Source organism: Hippoglossus hippoglossus, chromosome 4 (assembly GCF_009819705.1).
Source record: "Hippoglossus hippoglossus isolate fHipHip1 chromosome 4, fHipHip1.pri, whole genome shotgun sequence".
NCBI classification, from domain to species: Eukaryota; Metazoa; Chordata; class Actinopteri; order Pleuronectiformes; family Pleuronectidae; genus Hippoglossus; species Hippoglossus hippoglossus.
In genome coordinates this window covers 11,706,737-11,728,449 of record NC_047154.1, presented here as the reverse complement: position 1 = coordinate 11,728,449, position 21,713 = coordinate 11,706,737, and the positions used below count along the sequence as shown (strand labels likewise).

The 21,713-nt window shown below is 39.9% G+C and overlaps 1 protein-coding gene across 4 annotated transcripts in view; it reads left to right on the top strand.

Annotated features, from left to right (window-relative positions):
- The window catches only part of slc44a5b (solute carrier family 44 member 5b), a 35,928-nt gene extending 14,727 nt beyond the window's left edge, over positions 1-21,201 (top strand). The window contains exons 2-23 of one of the 4 annotated variants that reach the window (XM_034582775.1): positions 891-939; positions 6,576-6,649; positions 8,236-8,320; positions 9,030-9,114; positions 9,243-9,356; positions 10,221-10,281; positions 10,367-10,490; positions 11,515-11,547; positions 13,192-13,275; positions 14,157-14,269; positions 14,442-14,573; positions 14,957-15,056; positions 15,142-15,234; positions 15,414-15,501; positions 16,007-16,269; positions 16,434-16,528; positions 16,626-16,729; positions 16,881-16,954; positions 17,379-17,449; positions 18,024-18,112; positions 19,009-19,093; positions 20,829-21,201. In XM_034582775.1, coding sequence (XP_034438666.1) covers positions 891-939; positions 6,576-6,649; positions 8,236-8,320; positions 9,030-9,114; positions 9,243-9,356; positions 10,221-10,281; positions 10,367-10,490; positions 11,515-11,547; positions 13,192-13,275; positions 14,157-14,269; positions 14,442-14,573; positions 14,957-15,056; positions 15,142-15,234; positions 15,414-15,501; positions 16,007-16,269; positions 16,434-16,528; positions 16,626-16,729; positions 16,881-16,954; positions 17,379-17,449; positions 18,024-18,112; positions 19,009-19,093; positions 20,829-20,926 — 2,114 coding nt within the window. In that variant the 3' untranslated portion in view covers positions 20,927-21,201. The other 3 variants (XM_034582774.1, XM_034582777.1, XM_034582776.1) reach the window with 3 other exon arrangements.
- The last annotated feature ends 512 nt before the right edge of the window (positions 21,202-21,713 follow it).

The window sequence follows — 21,713 nt, the reverse complement described above, 5'->3', positions numbered from 1 at the left end:
TTAAATTCAGAAGTTAAAACATGTTATAGTTAATTTAAACAGGACTAGCATATTTGCTTATGTGTAGTCCGTAGTCAACTCCTAACACATTTAGAACCAAGCTTGGCGTGTACGTCTCTCGATTGGATCAGTTTGGGAGATGGGGAGATGGAAGATAGGCCCACTTATGCTGCCCCTAGCAGCTTGGAGATATTACACTCCATGTGTGATGATTAATAGGTTCTGAGGAACATGTCGTGCTTAGTTTCAACTGGGGTAGAGACTACTCAGGCACCCAAGAAAAGGCTGATGATGAATGCAAATGCGTGCGCTCCGTCACACCTACAGGCGCACGCAGGCTGAGTTAGCCCCTCAGGTGACTGATGGCGCTCGCAACTGTGGTTCAGTATTTACTCTGCTGGGTCAAATTGGGAAGTCCTCACTGTGACCCAGATAAGCTGTTTGGCTTAAAAGTCGCTAAAATGATGTATTATATTTCCATGTTAGGTACATTGTTTTGGTCGTTACTGCCCTAGCTTAGTCTGATCATTCCTCTTCCTCTCAGTCCTGTGAGGCAACCTGCACTGGGAAATGACCTAGTTTGTCCTGGCCAGTCGAACAGCAGGTTAACTTGGGACTGAAACTTGTGTGTGGTGTCAGTGTAATAAAATGACTGTCATAAATGATTAGATATGTTGTTCTCTGTGTCTGATCCGTTTCCTCTTGCTCTAAATTACATTCAGAGCAACAACGTAATGAAAAGGATCCTTTACCGTATTTGGTGAAATATTTGTACAGTTTTGTGTTTTTTCATCTATATGCTCTCTTTCAGTGAACCTTCATTCCTTTTCTTGTAATAATTCTTTGCTTTTTTTGTCAACTAATCCGTACATATCTTGCTTGTCTTTTAGGTGAGCCACGCAAGTTTGACCCAAACTTCAGAGGGCCGGTTCATAACAGGTATGACAGAAACTAAACAAATCACCTCTTGCATTACAGATATGTTTACAAATACATTTATGTCATCACCCAGTGAGGATAGAATTTTATCCACTTTAATATTTTTTTGTAATTTGAAAGAACTGACCCTTGACTACTAGTCATTATCTTCCAACGTCTGATTCTTATATGTGTATTGATTTTTATTCATTGTATAATCTTTCTGGCACACATAGCCGTGACGCAACTGACGGATTGATCGTTTGTCATGTTACATTAATAAAGTTTGAGTTCTTGGCAGCTCTCTCCACTCCACCACACAGATCAATGGCCATAAGTCAAGCCGATGGCTGGACGTAGCACAATAACACACATTACCAGCCGGATAAACCCAAAGCAGATGTTGTCAACACATCAGGGGGGTTATTACAGGGAGAAAATGAAATAACCCCCGTTTATCAATTAGCAGCACATGTCATAAATGAAGTGCTTTAACATTTGTTTTTATAGTTGTTTAAAAACTGTATCATCATTTAACAGAATATGTATTTTAATTAACATTACATTGTTAACATTGATGGTAAAGGTTGGGACTTAAATTCAAGGATTTTAATGATTGAAAAAACTTATATTATTAAACTAACGATTAATACAAATATTAAAAGATAATGGTGCATAACAGGTGTGATCCTCAACATTTAGAAGCACAGAAACACAAACTTCAGGTTGGAGATTTTCACTCAAAAAAAAGGAGTATAATATATATGTTGTTTTTGAACTCAAGTCTAAATTTTAAAACTGCCATGATTTATTACAATGAATAGCAGAATTTTGCAATAAAGCAAAAACCTCAAGGGCGTCACCACAGGGCTTTTTTATGATTTAGTCATTTTCTGGGGTAATGTAGGCTCTTATCTCTTTTATGTGCAGTGTTAGTGTCGGCAGACTGCTGGGAAGGCATGTTTCAGTTCTCCCGTGTCTCTTTATCCCAACCTCTCCAGCCCATTTCACTGCTCTGGCTGGATGAAGGCATCGAGGATACTTTGATGTTGCTGTGGCTCTAAGGCTTTTTTTTCCTAATGAGAACTGGGAGTGAACTGACTCCGTGGTCGTCTTGTTTTCATCTGAGCTCAACGCCTAAATGAAGTTACTGTATCTGCTGCTGAGCACTGCGCGCAGAAGTGGACCAGACACAAGTGCAGACAGAGTGTTAATTCAAACTGGCTCCAGCTATAAAAATAAATATTTAGTTACAATCTGTGTCAAATTTATTGCAGTTCGTCTATCTAATAATTTCAGAAATCTCTCTCCGTCTGTCTGTATGTGGAATCTTTCATCTTATTGGTTTCACACTTGTCTACAATGTGTATTGTCTAGTTTAGTGTGATTTGGACATGTGATACGTTCAATATTAGTATACTTTGAATAAACAGGCGACCAGCACATTGTAGTATAGCGACGGCTTAGACTTGTTGATGACGTAAACAGTACGTTCATGGCATTGAAAGCTGATTCTCCAGTTCAGGTTTCTGCATTCTGAGTTGAGCTTCACCTGCCTTCAAATAAATAGAGAAACAGCTCTTTGTGCAGCAGCGGTGGCGCAGCGTCGGGGGTTCTGTGGACTTAGTGCTGTAGCCAGTCTATACTTGTCGCGGCTCAATTACTGCAGGTTTTACAGTTTCCGAAAGAAAGCTGCAGTAACTGTAAATGTAAGTATAAATCAGGTTCTCTGTCCTTTCACAGCATATGTGGCAGCTTACCTTAAAGAGGCTTGTGTTTGTTAGACAAGCTTCTCACTTAAGCTCTTGTGACCGTGCGAAATATCTCTTTTGTGTGCAAATCTGGCCCTTCAAATATCTCTTCCTGCTAATGTCTGTTACAAAGCAGAAAGAGTCTGGCAGAATATCTGATTCAATGGCAACCACGCTATCCAGTGCCATTGCTGCCATCTGTGTCACCTAGGCTCCTGCGGAGTGTCAACCTTGCAAATATAACACTGAAGCAAAGGTTTCTCCATGCACAGACGGAGCTACCTGTGCAATTCTCTTTCTTTCAAAGCATCACTGCCTGCCAGCGTGGTACACAAGCAGGGCAATGCTTTGGTCCCTGTGTATTTAGTGTATGTGCAAGTGACTGCTGAAGAGTTCTGAGGCCAGGTGGGAGTCAGAATAGATTTGCAGGTTGACTTGTTGTCCATTGGGGCCTGCTCTCCCGAGATAAGAGAATGAAAAATAATAATTTTCACTCCCCTCATCTTTCCTTTCCTTTACATGCTTCAAATGTAAAGGATGTTATATTAGCACTGTGGTGTTGTGTTTGCACTTCATCTTAATAATGATGTCATGTCTATATGAAGGATCTGCGAAACAAGACAGTTCTCTACTAACAGTGGAGGAGGGACCAGATGTGCTTTACACTGCCACCCCTCACATCTTCTCCTCTAATCACCTTGTATGTGAAGCTGAGTGATGGCTAACTTATCCGCCATCGAGGATAGAGAGGAATACGAAAGACAAAGAATGCACTTGTCACCATGGCAACCTAGACAGCTCTTCCCCTTGCTCTTTTTGAATGAAATGAGATGGTACTCCCTTGTCTCCCTTTGTTAATAATAACATGCACAATATCAGCTACAGCTTAGCTGGTGGTGTGGCAGGTTGTCTGTACACTTCTCATATTGGGCGGCTGTGGCTCAGGAGGTAGAGAGGGAAATAAACTAACCAGAAGGTCGGTGGTTCCCAGTTTTATTTCTGAAAAGTCCTTGGGCAAGACACTAAACCCCACAATGTGCTGACAGTGCTCGGATGGTGTTTGATAGGGTTAAAGGGTGAATGTGACTTGTACTCTAAAATGATTTGAGTGATCAATTAGACTGGAAAAAGCGCTGTACAAATACAGTCCATTTACCTAACTGTGATCACCAGGCAGAGCTGTGTGCCACTTTTAACTGCCTTTGATTGCCTACAAAATATAGTGATAAACTTAAAAAGAATGACCCAAGTCTTTTCACATATGACAACCAACTACTCTTTTAGTCTCATCAGATTTGAGGTTTTACCTGATGCTGGAATCTTTGCCTGAAGATACAGACGACCTGTGGGTCAGTTATTTATCAGCTCCAAACATGCGGCCCAGCTATTGAGCGGAGATATCAAATTTTGCATTTGCACGTAGGTAAGGCCTTAATGAAATTCAGATAAGAGTTATGATAGTGGAATCATCTTACTCTGAAATGAGAAACGAAGGGTGTAACCCGTCCTGCTGGCACAGGAAAGACTCCCCGTCTACCCATTAACATAGATTGCAGGTTTTACTGCAGTTATTAATGCAGGGCCACCTCTTAACTGCAGCTGCACATGTAGACAATATAAGATCCTTCACAGTGCAAGCTTAATTTAAACGGCTGACTCTGATCTTAGAGGCTAGCTACACTAAGGGTGCAGTTAAAATAAAGTCATGTTTGTTAATAAAAGTACATTTAATGATAGCGTTATATAATAAATGTGAGTTATATAGCACCCCCCCCCTCAGTGGGACATACAAATATTGGAACATAACCTATATAAACTGCACTGAGACCATGCATTGATAGATCGATGTAAGCAAGCATAATTTTGTTTAAATTAAATTACAATTAAAAATAGGAACAAATGCTACTACAGGAAAAATGATCCATCAATGCAGGTTGAGTAAGATAAAGGAAATACATAGCTAATACTTATATAATCTCATATGAAGTGAATATATACTGTAATTATATAAATGCTCATATAGATACAGAAATGTTGAGAAAACAAGTACTGTTCAGATTTATACAAACAATAACTAAAATAGATGAAATTAATTAAAAACACTATAAATGTATTAATTTTAATTGTAGGCCATCTTGTAAAAGTGAGTCTTCAGGTGGACCTTGTGTTTGCATTTTAATATGAATGCATTAGTATCTGTTTCATTACGGTTTTATCCCTTAGTGTTGCTTGATCCTTCAGCTGATATCCTCTGTATGTGTGCATCAGTGCTCTAATGATTGTCTGCTGGTCTATCATGAGAATATGTTCTGAGGCAGAGGAGCTGCTCACATATGAAGGGTCCTTAAAAACCATGTGACAACCATGCTGCATAAAAAACAAGTACAATCATCTCCTCAAAGAACGACACAAAGGAAACACTGTCACATCGCTGAGCTCAGGCCTCCTCTTGACCTTGGCTTTGCTCCTGTGGATGAAAGAGGAGAAAAGTTGAAAGCGGAAGGAACCAAGGGTGTCAAGTGCGTTTGTGTAGCATATTGTGTTAGGAGGAGGCTACGTGCGTCCCTCATACATGTTGTGCAGTGGATTGAACTTTGCTTTATTCAAGGCTGGGCTCAGTACTCACAGTCTGAATAGTTTTGAAAGAGGGCTAAGAAGGGGCTGGACTGACAGCCTCTCTCAGTGTGGAGAGGAGGGGAAGAAAGCTTGTTATGGGAGAGACAGTGAAGAAGTGCCCAGAGAGAGAGAGAGAGAGAGAGAATCTGAGGGAGTGCTTTAAACTAGCAGACTGGGGCTACTGTTGAGAGAGAGGCAATGTTCAAAAAGCTGTCTCTGTGCCTGTGGGACAGTTGATTCTTGGGGGGGATTCAGAGTCTCATTAGAAAGTCAGCAGAGCTCTTCAACAGTCTCTGAAAAAAACTGTATCCAGATGACAACATGTCATGACTGGTGGCAAGCACTGCACCCAGATATAGATCTTAGACTTACTTATCATACAACAGCTATGTCATAATTACCAACAATGAAACGGTTGAACACAAAAAAATCACACTATATTTTTTCCTCATTCATCTGAAGCAAATTCCCAATTCTATCTGTGGGTGCTTTGCTAAATGAACTTGCTCATGATTCAGATTTGGACAAAATAATCCAAAAGCAAACTGTGTTTAAAACCATATTTTAGTGGCCAGAAGCATTGTCTTTTCAGGTTCTCTGTCTGTCCCATGGTATCTCAAGAAAGTCGAGGGGGTATATCTTCAAATTTCATACTAACATTCACTTGGATTCAAGGATGAACTGATCACAACTTGGTCTAAGGACCTTACAAAACATGTTTTTAGTCTTGTGAATACAACATCTCACATCTCTTCAAATTTGGTATAAATGTTCACTTGAACTCAGAGATATATTAGGAACACCCATAGGGAATTTTATTACATCTGGTACAAACATTCGCTTGGATTCAAGGATGACCTGATTAGAATTTGGGAGATCCAAGGTCAAGGTCACTATACCTCACAAAACCCATTTTTTACCTCTTGAATGTGTTTTCTTAAGTACGCCTCGAGAATATCCTTTCAAATTTGGCACAAAAGTTCACTTGGACTCGATTAGATGATTCGAATGATTAGATTTGGGTCAAAGGTCACAGTGGCCTCACAAAACATGTTAAGGCCTCTTGAACATTATATCTCAAAATCTTCCAGTTGTCACTTGGTCTCAAAGATGAACTGATGAGACTTCAGTGGTCAAAGGTCATGCTGACCTCAGATGAATCTGGAATAAAATGTATGGAGACTGAAATTGAACTGATTGGCAGAAGCATACAACCACAGGGAGGTAATTCTGGTTGTCTCTTATAATCTTGCTTTCCCACACACTTCTCATCAAGACCTTTTTTCACAGGAGCTGCACTGATGTGGTTTGCTGTGTTATCTTCGTCATTGTCATCTTCGGCTACATCGCTCTGGGTACCGTGGGTGAGTTTTGGCATGTTTCATAATGTCACACACGACCACACACACACACACACACACACAAACATGGACATGCACAACTGTGATGACATGTTCATGGTGTGGAAGTGTGAATTGCTCACATACCCTGTTCGGCCTGGGTGTGCGATTCAAAAAAACATTCTAGTTTGTGGAATGAATGGGAAGTTTATGCTCTGAATTTCTCTGCATTTTTCAACATGTTTATTCAACACCATTAAAATGGACATTATTTCATTGTGGGTTATTCAACAAAATGGATGATTGTTAAAAGTGTGGGGGAGTTGAGAATTGCAGCTCCCTCCAGAACACAGGCGAGGAGGCTCAGCACCACATGCAGCTGGTACGACTCACTGTAGTCTCCTTGACTCGAGGTGATTGTGTTGTCCGAGCTGTTTTGCGTCCCAGTCGAGCTTTTGACTTGATGAATAGTGATTCCTTCCAACTCTTGTTTCCTTCAACACATCCTAAAGCGATTTAGTTTGTTAAACTGTCACTGAGACTCCTCTTTGTGTGCAACCGACTGAGGCCATGCAGTTGTTAGGTTCTCCCCCTCAGCTCTTCTTTCCTTTCTTTCTTGTTTTTTTTTATTTTTTCCCCTGTTTCTTCATTCTTCTCTTGGTGTTTCATTTTGCTCTTTTCTTGACCTCTTCCTCATAAAAACACAAATCCTAATTTATATCCAGCGCGCCTGACCACACATCTCTTTTTTCCATCTCCCCCATATATATATTGCACACATCACAAATAAGGGTGAAATAAGGTCGCAGCACTGTCACCAAAGTGCTGTCCCTTGCCAGCTTGTTGTCATTGGAGTCACGTCTCAATCCAGGCAAGCGAAAGACTTACTGTTTTGCAATAATTTAAAAAGAGCTGGAGCTATGACAATGGATGTGGCTTCAAATAAACGCTGACATGTCTGCAATCAGCTGAAGAACTTTTTTTTGTCTGTGTAATTTTTCAGTTTTACCATCGTAGTCGTGTCAGTGACTTGTACAATGTCTTGGTTGTACTGTCTCATGTTGAGCACATCCCTCCACTGATTGGCAAGGTGAGAGGCCTCAACACTGTGTTGTGCAGGTTGGGCAAGAGAATAAAAACACAAAAACTGCTCAGTAAATAGAATTTCAGGGTTACTGCTGCTCCTATCTAGAGGAACGGCTCAGAACAAATTAAACAGGATTTTTTGTTTTTGTTGGTTTGTTTTGTTCTGTGCAAATCTTTCTTGTCAATTAACATCCATTCATGCAATCGTCCAAATAATTTCCCCTTGTTGTCGTGTTAATTGCGTCTTGGTAAGTGATTGACTTAAACAGGACCCTCTTTGACCCAGATCTTCTTTAATACTATTGCACTGCCTGTCCTTAGGTAGCAGGTTATTTTCTATATAGAACATGAAAAAAACTAGACAACCTGTCAAGACTCATATGGGTAATTTAGAGCGTCTGAGAAAGAGGATAATCAGTTGACCAGTGGCCTCATGTATTTCAGTAGTTAGGACACATGTGTCTCATATGGCTTCAAATGTTATAGTCCATGCAATTAAAAGAAGCCTGTTTTTTTATTTTTAGCCTGGATCCATGGTGACCCCAGGAAGGTCGTCTATCCAACTGACAGCCACGGTCAGTTCTGTGGCCAGAAGAACACACCCAATGCGTAAGTGGAAAAATGTCTGCTTCCTGAATGATTGTACAGACGAGTAATTATGTTCTTTAATTTGCCAAGCTTTCCATCCTTATCTCTACTCTGGAAAAAGGCTTTGGCCACAACAATACAGGGAGATGATTTGTGATTAATTATGTCTTTAGTGCACAGTGTGCGAGTGTGTGTGCTTGTGTGTTTTGGCTGGTCCTCACTGTCTCACTCTTGGTTTATACTTGGTTTTACGCTCATTTATCTGATCATCTAATCTATGTCTGCATGTATGTAGCTTTCATATCTCCAGAACCATTCATCTTATCACCTTCACATTTGTCAGGTGGGATGTTAAGGGCCCAACGATGTGCAGTATCAATTTTGGTGTGATTTGGACATGTAATATGTTCAATATTAGTAAACTTTGCATTAACAGCTTTGTCACAGTCAGTGACATTGTTGATCACAGCAACAAGGCATTCATAATAACAGGTGTGTTCATGATGACGGGCATGTACTTAGTCAAGCTTCAACAGCCGATTCTAAACAGGCAGGTTTAGAATGGCCACTGCACCAGTGGTTAGAATAAGGCTTAAGTAATAGCGTTAGACATTAAGTTGTGATGGTTGGGGCTGGGGAATGCATTATGTCAATATCCTCAGTGTGTGTGTATGTGTGTGCTTAAATTAATTGATATTTCTCATTGCTCTATTCTGCCTCTTCTCCACAGAAACAAAGCCATATTATTCTACTTCAACATGTTAAGATGTGCCAATCCTGCAGTTTTAATTAACCTCCAGTGCCCTACAACCCAGGTAAGACACTGAATCGAGCTCCTTCGAGCAGCTCTCTGAATAATACCGTTCTTCAGCCTTTTTCCTCCACGCTTGATTATGCAAGATTGATGGGCTTTCTCATTAAGATGATGTGTTGCCTCCTCCAGCTCTGTGTCTCCAAGTGCCCTGACAGATTTGCCACTCTCCTGGATGCGTGGAATACCAAAAACTGGGAATATTACAAGCAATTCTGCAAACCGGGCTTCAAGATTGGCAGTAAGGTGAGAGACAGTGGTTATTGGTCCATTTTGTCTATTTTTCATGTGTTCCAGTGTGTCTCTTCCTTTGAGCACTCACAAACTGCATGACAGGTACTTATTTTTCCATTTTCGCTGACTTTTAATTGTGTAGCACCAAATCACAACAGGCATTATATCAAGGGACTTTACATTTTGTGCATAATTGTCCCCAGAAGTTGAGAGACAGCACTTAGACCCTTTTCATCTGTCGTAGAATTTTTTTCTGATTCAACATCATTTTATTAGAAAAACAAACAAAAAATAATCCAATCCTCAGATCTCTTTTATCTGCACACTTTTAATAATGAAGAGCTCATTTGCATGTGCTTTGAGAGAATGGCAGATAAGAGCGAGCAGCCACTGATGCACATCAGAGCCCTGTTGTGTCGTTTGGCAGCGTTTCAGTGACGGTGACGGTGACGGTGACGTTAACATGACGGTCTGTAATGATCAGAAATTGAGGTGGTGCGTGGGAGCACCAAACAGCTCAGTCATACTGTTAGAACTGAATCATCAATTTCCCTTCCCACACCAACTCATGTATGGCTGTGTTACATCAGACAGGATGAAGTCCAACTCGGTCACATCTGATTTCTGAGTCTTGTTCAGGAAGCAGTGTTTTTAGTTATAACAAAACAATAATCACTAAAAAAATTAAATGTTGCTGAAGATGGACTATTATCATTATAATCATAGCTTTCACTATTGTTCTAAAACGTACTGATGAATGTTAAAATTAGATAACTGATTGGAAAAGACCCTCCAATCTGACTATGATAAAAATGGTTAGTGATTAATTATTTGTTTCATTTCTTTGAGTAATTTTTACCTTTATTTCCCTTTCAGTCCACTATAGAAGTCATACGAGATGAAGACTGTCCATCTATGATTGTGCCAAGCAGACCTTGTAAGTGAATCTGATGCCCTGCAGACACAGTAACACACAATAGGTCCTTCTTAAGAAGATAAAACCTTCTTCTTCTTTTTTTCAGTCCTTCAGCGGTGCTTCCCAGATTTCATTACAAGAAATGGAATTTTAACTGTAGCCAATCAGACCATCTTCAAAGACGGCGACAATAACAAGAGAAGTGTCAGTGACCTCAAAGATGCTGCCAAGTAAGTCCCGCTTCCCTGAAACATGGATTTCTGTGCTTGTACTTGTACAATTTAAAGCAACACGATGCAACTTTTTTACCTTAAAATAGCAGCATGGTGCTGCTTTCATTCCCACTCCTCACACTCAACGCCTGTTCTTGCTCTATGTAACTTTGGTGAGCAGGTACAATCTCCTGCGAGAAGTTACAGCTTAAACTGTTGGAATCAGGCACAGCAAGTTCAAGAGCAAAGCTGAATCGTAGATCAGTTAAAAAGACTTTAGTCGTTAAAAAGCAGCATTTATCGCCAATATTTTTGATGAGGAAACTTTTAAATATCAAATTTCTAAACAGAGTTGGGTGTATATGTCACAGCTGCTGCTCTGCTGGGATTGTGACGAATAGCCAATGTTCAATTATGGTTCAGTTCAGTTCCATCTTTATTTCATTGTTTATTATTTACATTAGATGAAAACTACTTAATTGTTCAGACAAGGAGCTCCACAGAATTAATCAAAATGTGTGTCTGCAGAGGGCGCTGTTGTACCATAAGAGTTACATAGTGTTGCTTTAACTTAAAACAAGTAGAAAAGACGCACACTGTATGTTCCATTGAGAATTGCCACATTTGCTTTTGAAAAACACTGTGCATAATAATTAACGCTGTAAAATGAAGTGTTTTAAAACTGTTACACTGTCAATAGGGCTGCCGACTCTGCACCAAAAGAGTTCGGGACAAATATTACAGGGTAGGATGAGTGGGCATGTCGCTGATGCCCAGGAATGTGTCCAACCACATTCAAAGGGATTTGCATGTTTACTGCATGAAACTGCAGCGTAACTACAAGTTCACCAGTAGAACCTCAGCAGTACCTACGCGCTTCTTATAGCAGCTGTGTTAACATGTTAATGGGCTGAGATTACAAAGGTTAAACAGAGAAATCATGTATCTGAACAAGTGAACTGGGATCATAAATATACATGATTCTGTCTTCGCTCTCCATGACCTGGATATATAATGTGCTTTAATGCTTTTCCTTTTGTAGCCAAGTAACCGCCATGCAGCAAGGAGAGGAAAGGTCTCAAAAATCCTTTATTCTAGCTTCTTAACTTTGCCTCGGCTGCAGCCGGTATCAGCAAGTAGACTAACACCTCCACTTGTTCTGTTCATCATGACGAATCTGCTCCTGCATCCCTCCTCCTGCAGCAGCACAGAGGAATCAGGACAGATTAATCAAACTGTTTGTGACATAAATCTACCTGGTAACAACAAGAAGTCACTTACTGAATGCCTGCACAGCCTTTGTTAAAGAAAACAGAATAGTGCAGTGCCTCCTGGTGGTCGTTGCTTTAGCAAGTTTGCATAACAGTGCTGGATATGAACCCGACTCTTGGATATGGACAGGGCATCAGTGACCTTTAGCTTTAGCTGAATAAGAGCTCTTCATCATAAGGTTGTTTTCAGTGCTCCTGTCGTTGCTGTGTCAGGCCCATAGAAGTGTGAGCTTGTCCTCTAACCCTCCTCTGAGTCATACAGCAGTGTGTCTGCAGTCAAACCTCGCTGTGGTCACGTCCTGACTCTGTTACCTGTCGTGTAGTTTCCCTTCTATTGGTGTTGAGAAAATGAAGCTTTTTTTTTTGCTGAGGTGAGACGCTGGACTTGAACTTAATGGGACCTCATTGATGTAGAGATCTCTTCATCAGAGGCTGTTTCCAAATTTATGTTGCTAGAACTCTTTAGTCTGATAGAATATGGCAGGAGATACGTTTTGGTTTATGCAGAATCATTTGTCTTTGGTTGAAATGTAGTCTTTGCTCACCACCAGGGAAAGGTCAAGATAAGATTTATAGATAGACTGAGTGATCCTGAGATCTTTTGTACACTTACCTGTACTGTGAACAGGAATTAATGATCTAATATTAAAACCACTACTGTGCTTCTCCACTTGGCACTACCCTGTATCACAAAAGCTGTTTTCAGACATGAACTCTGGAAAATGTCAGGAAAACTAGGTCTGGACATTCTCCAGAGATGGCATCTAGGTAGAGCGTGCTGGAGGAAGGAGATGACGTATAAATTCGGCTGCAGAAATCACATGTTTTTATTTACAGCATAAAGATGCTGGCGTTGGACCTTAAAACCAAAAGCTTTTGAATCTTGTTGTCTTTCCAGGTTGTTCATCGGTGTCTTCTACATGTATGGCACCTCTTTTTCATCCTGAGATATTTTTATTATTAGTTAACTTTTTCATCCGTAATGTGTTAGAAATGTGTTCATCAACTTTTCTGACATTTTCCTGCTAAGCTTTTCTTGACATTTTACTAGGGCCTGGTAGGAAAGGTTCTGGAAAATGTCCGTAGTTCAGTGTATGTCTGAAAGCAGCTGTATTGTAACACGCTGCTCAACCATTTTCCACCATACTATAGGAACTACTGCTCAAAAGTACTCCAACAACACTAACACCGTTATGTGCCTCTTTGATATGAGAACAACCTAATAATGGGCTCATAGATCTCAGATTATCAAAAGCATTTTGAAACCGTATTCATCTTTGTTTATTGCAGTGAGAGCTTTTAAAGATAAATCAAACGTCAAAATGTTTTTGAGAAACCAAAACTCTAAGGGGCAGTAACACAAACCTGTCACCATCCCTCTCTCTGTTTTAATAAATCTCTTTTCTTTCTCTCTTTTTCCTCCATCTCACCTTGTGACTGTGTCACAGAGGTATCGCCAATCTGCTCAGTGCCAAAGAAGTTGGCATGAAGATCGTTGAGGATTATGCAAATTCCTGGTACTGGATCCTCATGTAAGAAAAGCTGTGTCTTCTGCTGATTCTCATGTTTTCTTTTCTCTGTATGGATTATGTGTTCCTTTCTGGGTATATAAATATCTCTGACCCTGACCCATCCGCAAGAGTAATGATGAACCATTTTAGTAACTTTTAAATGCAAATATTTCCTATTGTGCAACCTGCTCAAATCAAAGATTGTATACACAGATGGACGACATGACTGCTCCTCAAAAGTGAAGCCAAAGCATCTCAATCGCCCCCTGGTGGCTGGCTGCAGTATAGGTCTTAAATCCCACCTCCTGTTAGCGGATGAGTCATGAACCAAATTAAAAAGTCAAACTATACGTTCTTCGCAAAGATAGTTTCTGTCATTTTAGATTAGAGTTTGTATCACATTGATTTACGTCCAAGTTTTCATTATTATAACCAATTTTGGTTTTAATTTGATAGTTATTAGTTTTAATTTAATAGCTTAATACTTTCATACTATAAAACAAGATGAAACATCATGATTGACAGCTGAGACTGACTCACGGTAAGTGTATCGTGTGTGTGTATCGACGGGACCTCGATACCATAGCTCCTTCCCCCGATCGCTACTTCGAAGACTCCAAGATGGCAGCGTTCGTATCCTGCATATTTTGTCTTCTGGATAGTGGGAGGAAGTGGAGATGCATCGTCCATCTTTATATACAATTTATGGCTCAAGTGGGAAATTCATATATCACTAAATAAATAGCTATTTACAGAACATCGAACTTAACAGATTATTAAAGTCTGCCTGAATCCCTTTATGGCAAACCCCACCCATGTTATATTATCTGAATCGTACAGTTATTTGAAGAACACTGGTCATTTGGCATTATGCATGTGTTTGAGTGTGTTTGTTGTTGCAGTGGTCTGGTGATAACCATGGCAGTCAGTCTGCTCTTTATCCTGCTGCTGCGCTACACTGCTTGTGTGCTCCTGTGGCTCATTGTGTTTGGTGTCATCACTGCTGTCGGCTACGGTGAGTATGCACCATAGATGGTCACCCACATTGCCAGTGGCTATTCTATACTTAGCACACATGTTGGAGATGTTGCCCACTTTTTTTACACTTGACATCTCTTGATGTGAGTAGTGCTGTTGTCATGACAAACTGTAGCAGATGTAGAATTGTCTTTCTTTCTGTCGATCAGGTATCTGGCACTGCTACTGGGAGTACAGTTTTCTGAGTGGGAAGCCGGGAGCTAACGTCACCATCTCTGACATCGGCTTTCACACAGACTTCAGCGTTTACCTTCATCTCAGCCAGACGTGGCTCGTCTTCAGTACGTTGTCTGCCACCACACCTTTACTTTATGATTCTGTGATATTATGTGAGGTTCACGTGACAAAATACATGTCAGTTGGTTGCTTCCACTCCACGAATGTAAAGCATTGGTTCTTCTATCAGCAATTAATCTCCAAACCCAAATGACTGTCCCACTTTGCAGTAACCCAGTTAGAAAAGATATGTAGACTTTAACTGTGTCCTATTGAGCAAATGGTATTATTAAACTATAATTTTTTACTAATTCAGGTAAAAACTTATTAACTTTATAAATTCTGAATTGAAGAACATACCAAATTTGTTGTGTTCCCATTGCTAATTATAATACACTATATTATAATTGCATAAGTTATAGTATAATATTTAACTTTTGCTTTGTAGTGATCGCTCTGGCAGTGATTGAGGCCGTCGTTGTGATTATGCTGATATTTCTGAGGACGAGGCTGCGGATCGCTGTTGCACTGCTAAAGGAGGGCAGCAAGTAAGTTTAGCTCACTCCTTATAATGAGTGTACTGAGTTTAACTCTTTTTTCGTACACACAGTAATAGATCTTTGCTGTTTCCAGGGCGATTGGCTACATCATGTCCACTCTCTTCTACCCTATCATCACCTTTTTCCTTCTGGCCATCTGCATCGCGTACTGGGCCGTTACAGCAGTGTATCCTTCTGACTGAGACACGAGTGAACTGTTTTATCTGAAGGAGTAAAGGAGTTCTGCTACTTTAATGTTGCTTATGATGCTTTGACTGTAAAAGCTGAGTGAATCATGAACTGAAGTTGTGATAGTTGTGTGTAGGAAGTTTCCCTTTGTGTTTCCCTTAACTCATCTGCCCTCAGGTTCTTGTCATCATCTGGTCATGCCGTCTATAAGGTTGCACCCGCTGACGATAAATGCATGTATGCCAACCTCACGTGCAGTCCAAAGGTTAGCCCCACACTCTCCTACACACTGAAGATCATTTACTGAACAAATACTTTACCTGTTTGTTTTGTTTTCAGAAAAATACAAGTGTCACTGATTCTGTGTTAAATTTTGATGAAACTGAGCATTAAATTTTGGCTCATTTTAGTTTGTAATATATATTTAAAAGGTGCTTTTTGAAAAGACGACATTTTGGATCATCTCTATTAACACCTATCTGTATATGAATGCAGATGAATTAGAAAGCTGATTGATGATGCGGTATCAATGTTGTGTTCCGACTCTTTTGCTGTTTATCTGTGAGTAACCAAAGCCTGCTCACGTGATCACAAACTAGAAATGGAAACCAGAGGGCTTCTGGTTCCAAAATCGTATCCATCGCCTACAAATTCTAAATATTCACGTACAGAATCTGTTTATAGAAATGAATGGTAAGGTATATGTGTCACTGTGCTCTGCATCATCATCCTACAACATATCAAGATTAACGCTCTTGCTTTTCTCTCAGACCTTCGATCAGACCAACATCACCAAAGTGTGCCCCGGGTCACAGTGCATGTTCGCCTTCTATGGTGGGGAGAGCGTGTACCACCGCTACATCTTAGTCCTCCATCTGTGCAACCTGTTTGTTTTCCTCTGGCTCGTCAACTTTACCATCGCCCTGGGACAGTGCACCCTGGCTGGAGCCTTCGCTTCCTATTACTGGGCCCTGAAGAAGCCAAATGACATCCCTGCCTGCCCCCTCTACTCCTCATTTAGCAGAGCCATACGGTACAGAGCAGATGTTGTACTTTACAATGTGCCAGATTTACATTTATGTTTTGTTTAGTATTATGATTATTATTACTATTGCTTGTGTTATAAAAAAATCAAGTTGAGTTAAATACACTCCCCTCCAAATGTTCCCATCTACATTATTCCATCTCGTGTCACAGTTATCACACAGGTTCCCTCGCTTTCGGTTCCCTGATCGTTGCCGTGGTGCAGATGATCCGAGTGGTCCTCGAGTATCTGGATCACAAACTGAAAGGTATGTTGTGACTCTTGAAGGCACTTATATTCCCACTCGTACACAATGTAATGGATATTTTTAGAGCAATGTTGGTGATTGATGATGATTTTCCCAGGTTCTCAAAATGCCTGCGCTCGTTACCTGCTCTGCTGCCTCAAATGCTGCTTCTGGTGCCTGGAACATTTCATAAAGTTTATAAACAGAAACGCGTACATTATGGTGAGTTGTGGAGCATCTGCTTGGCCAGTAGTTTGCACTGATGTGGTGCATGTATCATTTAGCAGTTCAGTTTTTAATTTGCTTGGCTCGTACCTCAGTGCCTAATTGCCTTCGACTAAGCCCTGTCTCCCTGTGTTTTTTTCCCTAACAGATGGCAATATATGGAAAGAACTTCTGCACCTCGTCCAAGGACGCTTTCTTCCTTCTGATGAGGAATGTTATTCGGTTAGAGCTTTTGTTATATCTCTGTCAGCTCCACAAATGGTTCTGAGTGCAGATGATTTAAGGCTGAGGTATTTTCCTGAAGTTTTCCAGAGGGGCTGGATGTGAGAACGCAACTTAACATTTTCCACAACGTTTCCTGCCAGCCCCCACGTAAAATATTCTGAAAATATGAGAGTGAATCCACATGAGAATACAGCTGGAAAATGTCCAGACAATTCATAGCGACCGAGGCATCTTTTATCGCTATAAAAGATGCTGAAGAAGTCAACCTAGAAATATAACAAGATTCAAAAGCTTTAAATGTGTTTTTAAAGCAGTTGCACATTTTTCCTAATTCACCCTCATGTTTTAAATTTAGTTTGCACTCCCACTGACCTTGACTGTGTCTCTCCTCCTCTCTGGTTCTTCTCTCTCTCCTCTGCAGGGTGGCTGTCCTGGATAAGGTGACAGACTTCTTGCTCTTCTTGGGAAAGCTGCTCATTACAGGAGGTGTTGGTGAGTTTCTTGTCACCTGCAGTTGAAGGCATATAAACAGTGACACGGATGGAAAAACTGCAGAAGAGACAGGATGTGATATCTCTGAATAATAAGGGGATGATAAATCATCTCACTCCCAGTTGTTTTTACCATACATTCAACATTTCCACTCAGTTTGTGTCACCGAAGTTGAGGTTTATTGTTGCATTTGTTGCCTGACTTGCATTAAGTTTTAGAAGGTTTTAATTTCAGTCAACAAGATATTATTTACATATTATTCCAAATTAATTTGCGTAGTTCCCCTCACAAAGCCCTGCATAATTATTGTTTTTATTCAATACACTATATTAACCCTGTACAGTATCATGTCGTGCCTTGCCCTCAGGTTTTCCTCATGTATGGTTTATTGAATTAAAAGTAGTATAGTAATTATGAGTTTCAACAAATTAAAAAGAATTAGGAGAATTATATGTGTTGCGTCAACTGAAACCCTCATACTTGATTTCTTTAAAAATCTCTATGTTCTTACAGTATACGTATTTATATACGTATATATATGCTTGTTATTGAGCAGTTTTATCATGTTTTCCAGGTGTTCTCGCATTTTTCTTCTTCACACATAAGATACCAGCTATTCAAGAAGAGGTGCCATCCCTAAATTACTACTGGGTTCCTGTTCTGGTAAGAAATGAAAATATGTAGTATTTAATAAGTAATGGTTTCCAACTTTAAAAATGTCTGTGCTGGCATTTGTCACCAAGCTTACATTAGGCCGCTTGATTAAAAGCCTATGCATAAAAAGTAGCAAATAATAATTACAAAACTTTTACACCTCCCCTCACACATGGTTGCCCCCTGTGACCAAAGGTGTAAATACAGGAAGTGTCGTGACACCCCGTTCTTTTGTTCCTGCAGCACATGATGGGAAAGGGTATCAGAGAAATTCAGATAAACTAATGGAAAACTGAACCAATAAACAGCAACGAAAGTAAACTATTCTTGTCCATTTTGATTAAATTATGATGGTATGTGAATTGTAACCGAACATTATGCAAAACACAAACAAACCCAGGATAGTGTGTGTTTAGCTGCTGCAACTTAAAGGTGATATCATGATTCAAACAAACAATTATTTGTTTGTTTTAATTAATGGGTTATGGGTTCTTAAAAGGGGGACAAACAGTGTATTCTCATCCATTTTATAACATTGAGCAATTGTGCTGTGTATTTAGAAAAATTTGTCTTCTGACTTTGACTGTTCGCTGTGCATACAAAGGATTTTATCCAGACGCCATCAGTCAAGCTGTCAGCTGTTTTCTCATCTTATTATCTTAACATTTGTCAAGTTCACACCAAAATATCATATTTCACTTGTGGAAAGTTGTTAAATCAGTTTTAACAGCGTTGGACACACTAATTAGTTTTGTCGATGGATTTATGACTCAGTGGATTTTATTATTTCTGATGCTCTTGTGTTGGGGTGAATGCAGATTTTTCTTGACTAATAATAAAACATAAATGTAAGACAGATACTGACAGTATGTTGCTCACTGACCTTGAACTGTTGATTCTTTCAGACGGTGATATTTGGATCCTACATGATTGCACATGGCTTTTTTAATGTCTACGCCATGTGCGTGGACACATTGTTCCTGTGCTTTTGTAAGTATACCCGTTAATCAGTACGTGACATGACACAGTGTGAGGATACAGACTGCTTGTACTGTTCGGGCGGTTAAAGATGGAATCTCCAGTCTCTAAGCTGAATATAATAATTTCCCTCTTTAGATCTGGCTGTAAATCTTAACTGATTCCTACTGTCTCACAGATTCTCCTCTCTGTAATTCCTGCATGTCTGTGTTTATCTATCTTTACTAAGCCTTTGCCTTCTCTCTCCTCCTGTCATTCTGTCTTTTTTTTCCTGCTCCTCCTCTTCTGTGCTGGGACCTGGTCTCAGGTGAAGACCTGGAGAGGAATGATGGTTCTTCCTCCAGGCCCTACTACATGTCTCCTGGCCTGCACAAGATCCTGCGCAAAGGAGAGGAGGGTGCCAAATCCCGCACTGCCTCCTGAGCGACGTGCAGCCACGTCACTAATCCGCTGACTCTCTCGCTCACTTCTCCATATCTACTTTATGTGTCTGGATGTGTGAGAGCAAGTATTTGTAGGGCTAAATATTAACTGGATGCATCCCTGATGCCTGGTCCTGGATGACCTGGACATGAAAAGACATGATTTTACTTCAGTCCCTCCCAGGAAAAAAGGCACGGGGGACTAGAGAGAGACCTCTGTTCACTTCCTCTCTTGAGCCAACTCAGAAACTTGCCTTTTTTTCTTTCACGCTTTTACTTTTTCTCTTCTGTATTTTCTGCTGACCTCTGCCTTACTGAGAGGGTAATTGTCAACTCGCAGGACGGATGCACAGACTGAAATAAAAGCATTTTTACCCAAACAAACATGAGGACCTTGAAATGTACAGATGCCACTGACGGACTACGGCATATGAAATCACCATTTAAACAAAAACAAAAAAAAGTGGTGGACTTATGGGGCACCCTCTTGTCGCACTTTGGTCTTCTAGTGTAAAATCATGTTTTGTATGCACTTTCACATATGGGAAAAGAACCATGTGATTTATTTCTTCTGCCGAGCATGATTCTTTTGCTGGCTGTTGATGTTTACCATTGGTTTTATAGGTTTCTCTGATTCCCTGTATTTATACTAACACAACACACACAAATCCCAAAAATGGTGTGTATACTGCACTTGGAAAAACAGGTTTCTCTTTTTTTTCTCTTCCTGTCTTACAATCATTTCAAAGTTTCCATCATGCTCATAGATGTACTGTAAACCAGACAGAGACTTTGTGGGAGGTCAAGACTTCAAACGATATTTTATGGTCTTTGCTTAAAATTGGAACTGAACCTGACAGATTTCAGGAACACTACTGAATGCAGCCACTAGTTTATGTGCCTAGTTGTGAAGAAAAAAAAAGAAAAATGTTCCTCTTACTCTGTGGTTTTAGACCTAACACCAGGAACTCTTTGTGATACTGTTTATAAAAGGATGTCAAAGCCATTTTTGGTAAATTTTTTATTGGATGGTTCAGATATAGTGCTGTTTTAATACTAAGTATAATACACACATCTGTCTGGAGGTTATTCAGTGTTCTTTTTGTACAGGACAATTTTTTTTATCAATGAAATCCAATGAAAATGTGAATCATTTTTTGGAATAAACATAAATGGTTGAAGTTTCGTCCAGTGCATTTTCCAGAACCTTGATTTTAGTTTTATTTTAACTGTGGGAGACGATTTGAAGTATCAGGGTTTAACTTTGATTCACAAAGTGATTTCCAAACTATGTGTTTTAACATATTGCTGCTGCTGCCTCATAGTGTGGGACCTGGAGGTGAATGACGGCTCTGCTGCTCGGCCCTTCTACATGAACAAATCTTTGAAGAGCATCCTGAACAAGAAGAACATCAGGAAATAGAAACAAGAAGAGAGGTGAGGGAAGGAGAAGGACTGGAGGTCATTTACCAGAGCATGGGACAAGCCTGTGTGGCAATAAGCATTTTTACCATATGTATTTTAAGTTTGCATAAATTTTACTTGTTCATTATAATGGACAAAGTGTAGTTATGCTACTTTCAAAATTTCAGTCACCTGCACAATCATAATTTATGGATTGGATAGGTCGTCTATACTTATAGCTCACTCCAGGAATATTTGTATTGATGGTGTACAAAGTTTTTTAAATGTTATAACTAAAATGTGGTTTGTGGCATAATTCTTACAGTCATTTAAGTCTATACACAGCCACAGTCACAGTGCATAGTAAGTTCCTATTGGAACAAGTAATGTCTTTGTTTATTGAGGTTGTGGTTGAACCTCAGCTCTTTGTTCTTGATCTCTTGTAATTACCACTTTTCACCACTCGGTGGTGCCAGTTATCACCAGACCTCACTTTTTATTCCATGAAATGGTCTATTGTAAACTCATCTGTGGGTTGTTATCACAGTTTCTGACCTAAGATGTCTCACATTGAGAAAAAATGTCCATTGTTTTCATATTCAACTGTCAAGGATGGTATAAAAGTTCAGTTTTTAATTCCTATGTGCATTTATTGTCTAATTGCATCTTGCAGTTACATGTGTTTTATACTCACAGCTGTTTTTCCTCAAAGAACTCTTTTAAAGGGACAGTCAGTCGCCAACTGTGGAGGTTTTTGTCTTTTCCAGATATTTGTAGTAAAAATGAAAGGTGAAGTGGAATTATCT